The sequence below is a fragment of the Corvus brachyrhynchos genome, unplaced genomic scaffold, assembly GCF_000691975.1.
Source record: "Corvus brachyrhynchos isolate BGI_N302 unplaced genomic scaffold, ASM69197v1 scaffold29, whole genome shotgun sequence".
NCBI lineage: Eukaryota > Metazoa > Chordata > Aves > Passeriformes > Corvidae > Corvus > Corvus brachyrhynchos.
The window spans coordinates 1,798,835-1,815,212 of NW_008240033.1; the positions used below are offsets into that span (position 1 = coordinate 1,798,835).

General features: G+C 37.8%; 1 protein-coding gene across 7 annotated transcripts in view; it reads right to left on the reverse strand.

Annotated features, from left to right (window-relative positions):
* Positions 1-16,378, reverse strand: part of PTPRZ1 (protein tyrosine phosphatase, receptor type Z1) — a 130,221-nt gene that overhangs the window by 89,542 nt on the left and 24,301 nt on the right. For all 7 annotated transcript variants that reach the window (XM_008640974.1, XM_017743751.1, XM_017743749.1 and 4 more), the window contains exon 2: positions 2,116-2,181. In XM_008640974.1, the coding sequence (XP_008639196.1) occupies positions 2,116-2,181 (66 nt within the window). The remainder of the gene's footprint in view (positions 1-2,115; positions 2,182-16,378) is intronic.

The following is a 16,378-nucleotide window of genomic DNA, read 5'->3' on the forward strand; positions in this document are numbered from 1 at the left end:
TGCAGGATCCCCAGGCTCATTCAAAACACTTCATTGGCACATTGAGTCTAACTTTTCACTTTCAGTGAAATTTTTCACATTCAGTCTTTCAGTGAGCAGGTTGTAAGACAGAAGAATGTAACTGGTGTCTGAGGAAAAATGTACTGGCAAAGTGTAGTTCATCCATTCAGAAATGTGCTTGTTGGTCTGTGCCTCACAACCATAAGCCTGCGCTAGGTATGGAGGTTATGCATGCAGTACCTCACACTGCCTGCCTCAGGAATAAAATAATTTATTATAAATGAAGGAGATCAAAACCTATGTGCTTCAGTCTCTAGACTTCTATGCCTCCAAAACACAATGTTAAAATCTGTAATTTTTATTCACATTCTGGAAGACTGTCTTTTTATTAGTGAGAGCTGAGTTTGTGTATTCTGCCTTATGCCATGAACCAATTACCTGGTACTTCAGCAAAGCATCCCATAACACTCAGCTTGCCACACAGTTGCTAGCCCTAAGCTCTGAGTGCCTGATTTACATGCAGCCTTCCCCAAAAGCTTTGGGCCAGGAATGGAGTCAGCTGTGTTAAGAATGCTGGGGGCACACAGAGCTTATGCAGCAGAGGGCCTGGTGAGGCAGCAGGAGCAGGGCAGGATGCACCTTGGGCAGGAGGCTGCAGGAGCAGCAGGATGCTGGGCAGGGCTCACAGTGCTAAGCAGGGCTCCTGTACGGGTCTGAATAGGAAGAAGGGCTTTGCCAACAGTGGAGTGATTAGATCAAAGCACATGAATTGAGATGACTACACACAGGTATCTCACATGTTAAGGGAGAGAAACAACAGGTATGGACCATCTGACATGCCAAGTCTGTGCTATTTTTCCATACAAAATATCCATCAAGGGTGACCTGTGGATGCTGCAGCAGCTGTAAAGTGCATGGGTGCTCTGTGCAACCTAGGGAAGAGCTATATCCTCTGATATCCTAAACAGACCCCATTTGCTATCCTTTAAAGATTGCCCTCTGGTAACCAGGAATTCAGGATGTTTATCCCTGCAGTCCTCTAACTACAATATTAAAAAATGGATCAATTTTAAACATGAAATACTGTATTGATTGATCTTATGCTTGAATTTTGTCACTACAATCTGTGTAAGTGAGAGTTTTCATTATAAATCTCATTTTGAAGGGTTTATGACTAGCCTGTTTCAATTCTCTCTAGGCTTAAAACTTGTTAGATATGCTTTACACTAGAAGATAAAAACTGTCTTGAAAATGAGAAAGAGAGTGAGAGAAATAAAAAGAATAGTTTAATTTTCCTTAACTACAGGAACATGTATTGAATCCAATTTATGAAAGACTGAAATTTGACAGTCCTTATTTTTCATAGTTTGGTGTTTTTGAAACTTAACAGTTAAGCAATTTAAAATGTGTCTACACACATCCATAAGAACTCACTTCCTACATGTTGGGCAAAAGACACCTACGACAAAATTACCTTTTTCAGTATTACTGAAAGTACTCGACTTACATATAAGAATGTAAGAGGCTAATTGTGAATTTCCCATTGTTCTTCTTTAATGAGGCAACGGTCATGCAGAATTTCAGGGTATATCTTTCTTACTCATGCAAATAAGAGAGACCAAGTGACTGAGTTTTTAGGAGAGTCAGGGTGGGACTTGGAAAGGATGCTCAAGTGCTCAGAAGCACAGAGTAGAAGTTCACATGCAGTATATGGATAGGTTCTTTCCCACATAATGTGCAGTGCCTTGTTTCAGCCTCTGTCTACTTTTCAGGTTTGCTAGAACAGTAATGTTCAGATGACAAATGAGCACCTAACAATTTACTGGCACAGCCTTCAAATAAGTCAGGTCTCAGGTTGAGGTTTTAACGATGAGGACTTTCTCTTTCCAAAAGTAATGGATGTAATCTATTCCTAAGTAGATTAAAATACTAATCTAAATAGATGAAAGTACTCTCCTATTGTAAAGTTCCCGTATTTTTAATATTCCATTTCCTGCACTTTAGCAATTGTTTAGGCATATGGTAAGCAGTACACAGACACATGAGGCTCTTAAAGTTGCAACAACGAATATGAAAATATCAAATTTAAGTTATTCAATAGACAGTTCTGCTTACCTGTATATGACCAATCAATCTCTTCAATCAATTTCCGCTGTTGTCTGTAGTATCCGTACACCAAATCTGCAAAATAGTAATGAAATTACAGTATTAAAACCAGAAGCCTGACAGGACCTTGAAGTGTTGATGACACACCCCCCTCCAACAAGATAATCACTGTTTTAATTACCAATTAATAATTTACTTTGTCTTTATCTTGGACCTCAAATGATAAATACTCGTTAAACAAAATATAAATATCATTAACACTGTAGCATATTAAGGACACAAGCAAAGCAAACAGAGGATTTCCAATCCTTCCTTCCTTCCTTCCTTCCTTCCTTCCTTCCTTCCTTCCTTCCTTCCGAATTCCTTCCAAATTCCTTCCTACAGCCATTCCTCCTCTTTTAAAATTAATGCAACTCTCCCACAAAGAAATCCTCTTTCGTGATGTCCTTTAGAAAGAACCTTTCTAGATAACTAGGATGTCAATGAGAGTTAAACTTTTGCTTCAGTGTGGTCATGACTTTACATGTTTTCTGTAACTTCATACTGCTGATACAAGATAAATGATAAAGATAATGAAGAAAATATTCTAAAATATCATTTCATTGTGCTCTATCATTGGCATAATTATAGATAAAGTAATTGAGATTACTTATATGTCCATAAATTTGATGGAGAGAGAAGGTTAGATACTAGTTATTTTTAAATGATGTTATATTTTTCTAGAAAGAAATATCTAACTGTATAAATGGTCACTGACTGACTACTGAATAACCTTCACTGTTATTCTTTTTATGCCAGTTCTAGGGCAATTCTAGCAACACAGTGATATGGGCAAATAGATGACTATTCCCCCGAATAATCACTAAAGCATGTAAATTGCAGATACAGGTTTTTTGAGGCTGTCATTTCAAGAGCCATAATGTTAACCAACCTCATTACTGTTCTAGAGAAGTACAATACAAATTATCCAAGAAGTATTTGCCCTCGAGCATGTTAAACACATATATGGATTGCTTCCTTGAGAAAATGCCATAGAATTCTGCTCATACTCTGCAATAAATAATTTAATGAAACAGTTACATAATATCCATTTCTTTTCATTTCATGCAGAAAGGTAGTACTGATTACAGGATGTTAAATCATAATTGTTTGCAAGTTTACACGTGTTTGTGTGTCTTACAGTGACTTTCTGCTACCTATCTGAAGTCCATGTTTCATAAACTTCACCAGACTTCTGCCTCCTCCATGTTATGTGACTGCCCTTTAATATTTTTCTCTTCTCCTTCTCCCTCCCTGCCAAAACCCCCTGAACTATCCCTTGTAACAATTCACAAGATTCACTCATGACTAAGAGCAAACCTCACAGGTAAGGGCAGTGGAAAAGGACTTATATGCACCAAAGTTGTATTCGGACCACATTTCCAAGTCAATGTGCATTGTGCCTGCTCCTTCAATTAATTATGGAAAAGAAAGCTGTGTAAGCTGTGATTCACAGCTGTTAGTTGACATCTCCAGTTTCCTCCTTTATCCATTGTCCTCCTAATTGTTACTTCCCACAATCAGTTGATCACTCACATGCAAACTAAGCAGGGGCTGCGCAAGAGAACTTCCCACTGCTTTTTAAATTTCACAGGGAATTCTGATGAACAAAGAGTGATGGTTTCAATGGAGAAGAAAAAAAATAGGGCAAGGTTCACTTTGTTTGGTGCATTACACACTTATAGACCCAGAAAATCTTACAGAAAATCTTTAAAGATTCCAGGAGGTGTTCATACACCTTCTTTCCTCTGTTATTTGCCAACCGTCTGCCCACAGCCCCTCCACAGCACACTCACAGCCATGAACCTTCTTGCATCTGCAGGGACTCTCTGTGGTTTTGGTCTTGTCTCTTTACACTTTAAATATGTGGCAAAACTGGGGAAGAAAACCAAATTTCATCTGGGAAATGACTGAAGAATCGTAGCTAGCATGAGTGGCAGAGGAAAGTGCTGTGTGAGTGTGAGGACAAGCCATGCAGCAATTGTTCCTTGAGCTGCTGGTGTAAATTGCCCTGGGAAACACAACCATGCATTCCACTGCTGTGTAAACTGTCAGTGCTAAACAGCTAACAGTGTAGAGACCAGCTGGAAAGAAATGATTTTATTTTTTAGTTTGTTTTATTTTGTTTAAAGTTAACAAATTTACATCCTTTTTGCTGATGATATATGACAGCAGGTACTTCTGTTTAAATACTGTATTTAAATTTCTTGCATTTAATTTAAATGAAGATGGGAAGAGCATCTTCACAAAAAAAAGAAGGCAAAACTGACGTCAAGTTTGTGGTTTTATACATAAATCTATGATAGTGATTGAGCTTGATCAGCTTGACAGTCTGCATGACTCCTGAGACACTGCCTGACATCTCCAGACAGTGCCTAAAATAGTTTGAATTTTATTGGATGAGGTGCTGCTTTGTGAAGCAAAAAATACTAAATATTCTTTTTTTTCCAGGAAGCGATTGAAAATGTTTCCATAAATTGTTGATTTATCCACAGAACAGGGCAGCTTGGTTTCAGGATCAGGTTTTAAACAGTTTTATGGTTATCTTTCTATGCCTATTAAGGAGACATGCAAGATATCATTAAGTGCTTCCCCCCCACACCCCCCTTTTACTACCCTCCTTCAAAGTCAAATGTTTCTGTGTGAGGCTGTAAGACTTGTTTCTTTTTTATATTCAGTTGAAACAGTATGTGCCCCAGTGCTCAAGGCCCATGAAATCAGAAATAATGGCGGCAAATGCTTCCCTGCTATTCATGGGTAGCAGGACTGACTGATTTGTGTCTAACCCTGTCTCATGCTCAGTCTCAAGGGCAAAGAGAGAACATGATCTCTGGTTAAAGCATAGTGCTAGGAGTAATAAGATCTTGTAGATACGTTTTCCTGTTTAAAACATATAAATAACCAGATTTTCTTTCTGACGTGAGTCTGATACTCCTTTTGTACTTACTGGCCTCAGTTGAGTTGCTTTTGATTTAGTGCTGTGAATGAAACATTCTAATCCTCAATATTTTTATGCTTATCTAAAGGTGAAAAATTAATACCTTTAATGATTAACAGAAAGAATTGTCTGTGAGGGAGATCCTCTTGATTTGACACTCTGTGCCAGAAAAATGAGTCAGAGAAGAGGAAATGGGACCTTAAACCTCTGAATGCTGTTGGGGAAATTCCTCTCAGAGATGCTGAGGCAACAAGCCCCACGTATCCACTAGAGATCCCTCTCCTAAGCCTTGGTAAAAAGGGCTTTTCAAGGACAGTGCTCAAGAGACTGGGGATGCTGCACTCAACGTGCTGCTTTGCTACAAAGGACACAAGCTCAGGCATAATCTGGGACTGAGATTTGTACCAGGATGCTGCAATTTTACCCCTTATGTCCTTTGTGCCACAGTAGTGTCAAGACATACCAGCTGCCAGACTCAAGAGGAAAAAGAGACGACCTTCTTGTGGTTTTACCTCCACTCAGCCTGAACTTGTGAGTTGCACCTGCAGTGGAGCTGGCATTTATGAGATTCTGACACCAGAATGACTTATTTATGGGAACTGGGACACATTAAGTAATGTCAGCATTAGTGAGATCTACAAATGGGACATTGATGTTCTGCATGTACAGTATGTGTAGACACTATCAACTATGCATTTAGATTACAAACACGATTTGGTCCTGGAATACATTGTCCATTCAATACTTTCCTCCTAAAATCTAATTTGAGAGCAAAGAGGATAGATTCTAAAGTATAAGCATTCATCTGTATAAGTGGATAATAGCAATGTATTACAGTCATGGAGATAAAGGTTTTGTTGTTATTAAAATTCCAATTTACATGGGGAAGATTCAATGCATGGTTCTTAGGCCAAGGAAGTGCACAGGAATTCTCAGAATACCAGCCAGGATGAGCAGTCACTGAAAAACGTGATAATTTTCTCTTTGAGAAATACAGGAGTTCTTGTTTCAAGCAAATTGTGTCTCATGAGAGCTCAGCTATGTACACTGGTATTACTGACTGCAGAGAGGGAAGCTATGAATTACACAGGATTACACAGGTTTGGAAATGATTTAAAAATCTGTGAAGGAGAAATCCACAAACACTTCTTAAACCCAGTGACACCACTTTTGGCTCACTAAGTCCATTGCTGAAATTGGGAGGATTATACTGGGAAGTTCTCATTGCATATTTGCCCTCTTTTAATCCACTTGCCTCATCAGTTGGCATTGGTTATTATCAGACAGGTTACCAGGCAAGTGGCTTATTTGTAGATTAAGATACACACATCTTCACTGGAGAAGAATTAGGAATTGTAGAACAAACTGAAATGGTACAGTAATAGCAATGCTTATACAGGGTAGCTGAAAGAGAATCTCTGCATGGCTAGTGGTTAAGAAGGGGGACACCAGACAAAATTGCTGCAAAGACATCAAAGAAAGGAAGACAAACTGCAAAAGTGGCATAACAATAAATTTTAAAAAAGAAGCTACATGTAATTAACAAAAGAGATGCTCGGTGCTTGTCAAATATGAAAAGAATACAATTAAAACGATTGGATAGGGTTTCATTATACATGTTCTGCTTCTGAGAATGTTAAACAGAGCAAAACTGCAAAATCACATCTGGTGATAAATGGATTGCTTCTTCAACAATTTTAATTTACTTATTTTAGCCTCTTTCATTGACAGGAAGGTCACAGGATCCACTTCTGTATCTTTCATTGATCTCATGATGGTGTAGCTTCATTGCCTCAACTGAAATAACTCTTGATTTATACTGACAGAGGAAATGAAAAGATTCAGAGCACAACCTGTTAACAGTCTTGATGTTTTAAAAGACAGTAGCTAACTATAAATCCCTTTAACAGAATGATCTACATTTGCCTGAGTAAGGTCTCTTCTTATGAATGTATTTAATTCTCTAAAGCCATTTGCAAAATTCTTAAAAACACAAAAAATACTTTAATAACCCACCTCTACAATTTCACATATTCTTTCTCCCTGAATGTCAGTGTCTAAGTCTTCTGTCAAGACCTGTCTGAGAACTCTCACGCCCTTAGTGAAATTTAAAAATCTTTTTTTACCCACAGTTTCTTCTTTGTAGGCTTATTTCAGGCTTTGGTACATGATTGGGTATACATAAAGAGAGTCAGTCCCCTCCGTCACACTTGAGTGTAGGCTGTTCATTCCAATACAGATTGACAAGTGAGACTTTTCCTGCACTCAATATAAAGCCAAAATAAAACTCTTCTTACAACTTGGCCATTGTTGTGTTTATTTACTAACACAAATTGTAATTAAAAAAAAAAATTACAAGAAAAAGATTGACTGTTTTAATTTAAAAGTAGCTATTATTAAGCACCAGAGTATTAATAGACACACTGCTTACTTCACCTGTCACAGCTTTACAGTGAATACTGCCAGAAATTACAAATATAATACCTATGGCATCCACTAAGGTTTATAAATCACATTTAATCACAATTTTCCAGTGCATTTCTATATGCAAACATAACAAGGACTCCAGTTTGACCAATTTAGGTTCTACTCCTCTGGAATTTTACTTGCTGAGGTTTAGAGGGGCCCTGAAATTCCTAATCAGTCAGTGGAAATTGGGAGGGATACTCTAGGGTATGATTCAACATGGTTAAATTATGGACTGCCACCTTCACTCTGACTACAGGCAAAGTAGTAGGAAATGTCAGATGTGTCCTTCCACTTGGGATCTTGTACACCCAAACGGTCTGACAGCGTTCAGCCTCCCACATAGCCATTGGCCAACAGCTGAGGCATTATCTACAGCAAGCTTTAAGGCTTCTCTCATCACTGATGTAGCATTCAAGCATCTGCCCACTGAGACCAGGGTAAGAGGACAGCTTTTAGATGGGAGAGTGGTACTTACGAGTGTTTATCTTTGAACAGGCACACGTGAGTGAAATTAAGTGCCTGTGAAGCCCTTGGGCTAAACACAAACATTTATCAATAATTTAAGGACCTACAGAATGAGATAGCACTGCAAAACTACAGGAACTGATTGCTGCTGAAGCACCTAAAAACATGTCCAAAGCCAAAACCAGGAAGGACTTAAGAGGACTGTAATTCCCGCAGAAGTGTTACACCATTGTCCCATGTATGAGCTGAGGCAAGGTGGTGTTTATGATAGAAATTGGAAATGATATTCAAAAAAAGCAGGTACCAAGGAGTGATTCCTAAGACACACTTTTCTATAAGTCGGCTGCTACCCAGATTCTTTTCCCCATACCTAGAGAGTCTTTTAGTGCAACACATGTAAATTCATGGAATCATACAAATAAAAAGAAAATCCAGACCAGACATGAACAAACAAGAATTGAATAAAGTCAGGGAAACTATAAGCATTTGATTTCAAAATTAATTTATTTCTCTTATAGCAGTACCAGAGAAGAAAGAAAGAGATAAATATAACTGAACTTTGTTTAAACATAAATAGCAAAGGTAAATTAATTGTATTTGCATAATCCTCTTCAACATTCTAGGTATTCCAATAACTTCAATGATCCCAATATCTAAGAAAATTACGTGTCAAGTACTGCAATAAATATAATTAGGGATGAAGAATATGTGCTTTGCTTCTTACATTTCACACCAAAGTGTAAAAACATTCACAATTCCCTTTACAGAAGACAAGAAACATTGCAATAAAAGTGCAATGAAAAATAAAACAAATTTAACTCCTATATCCAAAATCCCAGGGTTCACATTTAACTGGCTTTTGGAAAGTTGTTTTTTTTATATTACTACATTTCTTCAATGCCTCTCTGCCTGTTAATATTAGCAGCTACTAACCAGTAAATCTCTAAATCTTTGGCAATATTTATTTAAAACTCTTGAGAGTAGACCTTACGCAAATCACCTCAAAGGAGCATTTACTGAACCAAATGACTGTGAAGTCAAACTGTTAGAAATTTTGTCTTTTGCAGAATATTTAAATAGCTAAAATCATCTTGGGGACCTGAATGAACAGCCTTAGACTGGACCCTTTGAAGATGTTGGTGGAGGGAGTATTAAGAGAAAGATATTCCTTACAGGAGGAAGTCTTTAATTATTACATATTTTCTTTTCCCATTTATTTCATGTTGGATTTGCAAATTCTACTCAACCCTCATCCCTCCAGTCATATTACAGTCTCAATGAAATGAGAAGAGAGATGTTGCCCTGGATGATTTTCTTATAAGTACTCAAATAAGTCTAGGGCTAATGCCACATACCTGTTATAAAACAACACCAGCATCATTCTACTCCCTTTAGGAAACTACACACCACAACATGGAGACTGAAAAATCCCAAAGCCCATCATGAAAACCCAGTAGCAACTGCATATGTCTAAAATTATCTGTCTCTACTTCATAACAAATATATGAACATAATGAAAATAAAACAAAACACGTAATCAAATACACAACCTGCCATTTTTTGAAAAATCCTAACAGTTATATTATATACGTGCACCAGTATGTCTGGATATATCTATAAGGATTTGTCAAAAAGGGGTAAATAAATACATACGCACACATACTGCTCTTCCTCACGACAACATCATGTTTTAAATTTCGTGTTTATTCTTTTCCTTTAGCCATTTCCTTATTGCAACTCATCACAGAAACACATCATTTGCAAAAGAAAACAGTGTCTCATGACCGATAGAGACAACAGAGAAAAATGTGGCAAACACTGGCATACTAGAAACACAAACCAAAGTCAAAACAAAGACATACAATTTATGGGTTTGTGTTATGATTTTTTAATAATTTTCTTTTTTTACTAGAATGCAGCAGAATTATTAATATAGTGGAATAAGGGAGATCACAGAGAAAATAATCACAATAATGCAATTACTTTAAAACTCATTCACAATATTGTATTTAACAATACACCGAGGTGAGGAACCAAAATCTATGCTGCCTTTTACCCCACAGGACCTCTGTTCCCCTCGCCATGAGCACAGGGCAGTACCTTCCCTCTGTCCCTGCAGGTGCCTTTTGGGTGGTCTTAAGGAGCAATTGCCCCATAGATTCACCTCTCCCCAGTAAGAGGAAGAAGAACCTGTCTCCTGATGTTCATGGAGTTTTCAAGCCAGTAGGATGTAGTGAAAAGGAGATTTAGTGTCAGTAATACCTTACATGGAGCTTAACACTACAAATGTGTCTTTTAACCTATTCTGATAACGTGTAATTTGTAAAGGATTTCTGAAACATCATTAATTTTTAAAATTAGAAATATGTGTTAGACATGAACTAAACTCCAGGCTGCTCCATGCTATCCAGACTAAGAAATTCTCAGCAAACTCTAAAGCAGAATTTTAAGCATTCAGGAGACTTTCAGGGGAAGAAGTGAAGTATCTGTAAAGTCAGGCATCTATTTCTCAGCGTTTTCAGGACTTGGGTAACTTTGGACTTGGGTGTCTGTCTTTTGCCTAAGAGGCACTTTTCAGTCTGACTCCTGCTGTATAAAATTACAAAAGCCTTTGGAAACTCACTGCTGAATAGGCCGAACCCTACCTGTTGACTCTAAGTACAGTCTAAGTACAATCTCTAAGTGAGATTACACATAGTGTATTTGAAATGTATATTGAATTTAACCTCTATGGCACCACAAAACCCAGGAAATTACTGGAAAAAGAAGTACATGTCACATAGGTCAGAAAAAAATTTAGTGCACTCAGCAAGAGTTTTTCCCAGATCCTTGAGCTTTGCTCAGAGAAAGTGGCAGCTGGAAGGGGCTGACTGTTTGATGAGGGTCTGGTGCAGTTGGATGGGGCTGAGGTTCCCATAATCCTTGTCCAGATCTTAGAGCTACCAAGGACACACAGTCCCAAGTTTAAATAAGTTTTGGTGGGATATCATTTTATCATTTCACTTCAGCTATTCAGAAGTTAATTTCAAAAATTTGTAAGTCAATATGGACAGATTAAATGACATTGGTTTAGACTCTTTTTATTACTTTGGGAAGTCAAATAAAAATAAAAGAGTACCAAAAAAGGGGCATAGCTTGAAATTCCAGAGGATGATCTAAGCTGTCTTCTGTTAGGCCATCTCCTGCACCGTGTAGGTAGAGTGCCACACCACTGCTGTATTTTCATACAATCCAGGCACTTAGAGCTCACACTAGACTTTTGCTGACCAGCATGTTTTACTCATGTTTTAAAAAGCAAATGCTCAGTATCTGGTCCTCTACTTCATCAAACATACACAAATACGCTGTATTGTCCTACAGAACAATATTTTTACTTTCACAGACTGCTGAAAACAACATGGTGTTCCTGGAGGTGATTGTTCCTGGAGGTGATTGTTTATTGTAGCTAACTACAGCAATATTGACACTTGATTTTTTTCTCTTCTGATACTGATTTAATTGAAAAAAAAAAGGGGGGGGCTGATATCAAACAAAATAAGGTCAGGTCGATTAAAAATCTATTTTCTTCACATTTCTTTTCTTGATTTCGTTTTTAATTCTCTTCAGTAACTTGTTTTCTACTCTGTAGCTACCATTTGATATAGTCTTAGGGCCAAAGTCTGTCTCATGGTTTATGTATGTCCAAGAAAGCACCAGGAAGGAAACAGGAATCTCATCCTAGTCCTGTACCAATCATCCACAAAACTGGAACTTCAATGACAATTTTGGAATTCAGATACTAATAATATTTGGAAGTAGAGAATGAGATGTTTTGATCAGATGTTTTGCGTGATCTACATAGTCATGTATCTTGCTCATTTGTATTTAATCAATATGCTCTTCACCTTGGGGTGGGGTGGTAAATCTTACTGGGAAGCTACATAAGGCCCACATGAATGCAGACAGAGCACAAAACTACTATACAGTGGCACACAACCATCACCTACCCATCCTCCTAATGTCTACTTTACGCCCATTTCACATAACAGTAATAGCAGACGATGCAGATTCGTGATTTCAGAAAAACAAACCCACAACATTGTTAGTTTAAATTCTTTCAGTTTTAATGCCTGTTGAATTCTGTCAGGGGAGATAAACTGAGTTGAGCAAGATTTGACCCAAAATGTGGAAATAATAGCCCCATAAGATGACAGAAACATGGTTTGAAAAATCACTGTAAACATGAAATTTCACCTTCCTGCAATAACCATTTTCCCATATAATCCAATCTTTAGCTAAGGCAGTAAAAAGCATTTTCACAGGTGTCAGGTGGTGGTGGCACTCCATGAAAAGCCTTAATTCGTGCACTGAACCACAAAATGGAGGTTCTGACCTCTTATTACTTGCAATCCTACACTGAGTGTGTAACGTAGCCTGAACTGAGAATCCTGTTGCAGCACTCCTCCTAGGCTCCCATTAGTTCAATACAACTGAAAGTTCATATTTGTGGCAGTCAGCTGTCAACACTCAATAACCAACTGCAAATTGACTGCGACTTTCTAATAGTGAGAAATTGAATCTTTGAAATGAAAATCTGTTAGCCTGGAAATGTTACTGTGATTCATAGGCAAATTTGTATTACAAACTAAACACTGAAACATGAGGAAATAAAATACAATGTACCTAACTAGAAAAACTTGCAATGACTCATGTACCAGGATTGAATTATTTTTATAGCCAACTAATGAATTAATTAATTGCTCCATTAATTAACAGCAACGAGAATCAGGAAAACATTTTCTAAAAAGGAATAGTAAGTTAGTAGCATGAGCATGCTTGAATCTTGTACTTAGGTTTCAATGCACTAAAGCAGCTTGTGAATTTACACCAGGACTGATAAAGTCATTCCCACATTGGGAATTCACCTGCCTAAACTCTTTGCTGGGTCAGATCTCGACTTCCAACAGAGGTAAGAAGTTTTGGCTCTTCAGGGATAACAATTAGGACCAGAAAGGAATTTTAACACTGAACTCCCACTGCAGGCTCCCCAAATCCTCAAAGCCCTTCATAAACACAGCCTGTCCTTAGTTTAGGTGTAGAGCAATAAAACCGTGGGTAAAGGCATTAATTAGCAGCTTGTGAAGCCTGTCTGCCTGTCCCCCTCTCTCTTATGAATATTTATATAAAGGTTTTATGGTACGGGGAAAAACTTCAATAGGCTGGATTCAGAATGTCTTCTGTGAATACTTGCTGGGCACATAATTAGGGCGCTTTGTCCTGGAGCCATTTAGACACTTCTGCCATTGTGCTAGGGAGGAAGCCTGACTTACATATCATGCCTAGTAATGCAGAGTTATGAATAGGGAACGGCCTGGAAGTTTACATATGGTCTTAGAAGAAGCTCTCTCACTGCCTCTTTTCTTATAAATGCTTCAATTTGAGGGTGCAGGCCCAAACAGACAAAATGAACAGAGTGCTAAAACTCACTTCTTTGGGTGAGCAAGGAAGGTTTAAACTTCTAGGCACTGGAGACTGCCTAGGGGAAAATAAAACTGCTGAGAGGAGAGGAGCATGACTCTATAAGAACAAATTGGAGCCCTAATAATAGATATACTATATACATATTTACATAAAATACATATAAATAGAAATATATATTTTATATATAACTATGCATACATGTGACTATGTCACAAAGGCTAGCAAAGAAAAGCAAATTGAATTCCTAAGGGGGAGCAGGATGAAATAACCAGCACAATGTAACAAACCAGTACGACCTCAATGGGCCTACGTAAAATGGGCAAATGGCCCAGCAGGACAAAGCTTAGAGTAACACTGATGTTGCAAATCTGAAAAGTACCTCTTGAACACAAACAAGCCAAGGCTTTTATTCTAATATGTACAGCACACAAGTCACCCAGTGAACAGCAGATGAGCCATTAATGGGTGATGATGGCACCAAAATTCGAATTAACGTTCAAGGGACAGCAAGGGCGGCAAAATAGTATATTGACACCTACCTTTAGTAATTAAAAGCACAAGCTTTTTAAAAAGTTCTCCAAAATAGCAATACAACATTTCTTTGAAATGTCTAATAATTTTCCAGAAAGAGAAACAGTTACAAGATCCAAGAGGATATGGCAAAATGTTGTGATGCACAACATTTAATCAATTTTAATTAAATTTTTTGCAATTTAATCAGATTGGGTAAAACTATGGTTTCAAGAAGTTCAAAGAGCTGTAACAGGCAAGGTAAATGTGTAATAAGGCCAAATGATGATTAGCTTTGACAGATGTAGCAGCAAAAAGTAATTGAAAAAAAGTCACTGAAAAAACCCCCTGCTTTTACTTTGTGGGGTTTCCAATTAACTTTATCAGCTGATAGCATAGACCAGGGCATCCCTGGACAGTGAAACCAATCTTAATTCAGTGTATAGCTGAAGTCCAAGCAGAAATTTGGAAATATTTGAGAAATGGTGACGAAAAAATATTATTGCCCCTTTAGAACAAATCAGCAGTGTAGCTTCATCTGGAAAACTGCATTCTGTACTGAACTTGCCTTCTTGAAAACAATTAAGCACAATAACATGGGTGAGAGGGAACATTGATGAAAGTGGCCATGGAAAAGTTCTAGATCAAGGAGATGGAATAAGTTAAGAATGCTTGTTTTGGTAAGAAAACAATTATAAAGAATAATGAATGTTGCTAAGATGAAGACTGTGAACTTTTGTTCCCATCTCTTTGGAAGAACAAGAACACCTGGGGGCATTAATGAGGAGGCTGAAAGTAAGAAAAGCAGTGAAAGGATTCACTTTATTCACATCTGTCTAGGCAATTATCACTGCAAGAAACTGTTCAGAATAACAGCTAAATGAAGACTGAAATAACTATAAGGATATCAGGAATACTTGGTCTTATCACAGTACATTTTGAAAGGTACTTGGCATAGATGAGAAATACAAGAAAAGATTGGGGAGTTTTTCACTTCTACCTACTGTATGATATCATACCCATTTTACTGAAATATCTGCACTAGCCTGTCACACAATACTGAATTCAGGGATGACCCAACATGGCTATTCCTACTACTTGCATACTGCACGTGAATGATCCATGGTGTTTGAAACAGTGGCAGCATTTGTCCTAGATGAAACACAACTACTATTTAAACTTAAAATAAATATCACTTACTATTCTACTTTTATATCCAGGTAAACAACGAAGTTACCTTTGAGAAGCCGGCGGGAGAAAGCGATATGACTGACTCTTCCCTTGCTTCAATTCACAGGAGTGTGTCCCCCAGATGCTGTTAAGCAATGTCCCCCTTAGGACTCTGAAATTCCATCAGGGACACAAAACATGACTGTGAAGTGATATTCCTAATAAAAGGAAAAATCTCAGATCCATCAGTTGCAGCTACCTTATAGAACCGGGATCACATGACGCTTACTTTTGTGTTGCAATATCCACCTTGTTCAAGGAGCAAATGCTGGTTTTAGACAATACTGTCTTTCACTGCCCTTGTAAGAGAGTAGGGTAGAGCAGATTTTGGCCTAACCCAACACTGCGGAGTACACCCTTTATATTGTGGGCAATAGCATTTTCAAATGCTCCAATTCCATGATTCCTCACTGTACAGTTCATTCTCAAAACCCAATTACTCTACGAAGTTTTATTTAAGTGACTACTATTGTTAATATTGCTTTTTCCCCTGAACAATTTATAGACGTTCTGCTTTATCCAATTGTGTTTGACATGGAGAAGCAAGAGAATAGCTTGATCTGGCCATTGATCCCTATGCCTCCTGTAAAGACATCTGAGATATTCCCTAACAGTGTAGCTCTGCCTATGCTCTTATCTTTTGTTGCAATTTTTAAGGAAATCCTTGTTGCTACTGTCTGCTCCCGTGGAGAAAGAAAACTTAAATGTCCAGTAAGAATGCCAGCCACTACAGTACTTAAGTGTTTTTCCTCTGCCTGGATGAGATTTTGTTGTTGCTTACACTGTGATTGTCCACCAATAGTCTTCTCTCTTATGCCTTGAGCAGTTACCAAGTTTCCCATTACAGGTTTTATGTCCAAACATCTCCACTGGTGGACAAGCACAGGGCACAGTAGTTCTTATAAGAATAATTCCAGGAATTTACAGCTCTTAAATTGATAAGGGGTAAGTACCAGCTATCCTTGCTGTCTTAATTCAGTGCTCTGCATTGAAAGATCTGCCTCTTCCCACTGTGAAGTTGTTGGGTAATGCCATTTTCAAGGAAGGCCAAGAAATGTAGTTACAATGCTCTCTAAATGCAGCTTCATGCAACAATAGGGCAAATTTATTTAGCTAACACTGGTAATGTGAAAAATGTTCAAGCAGCACTTGATAGATACT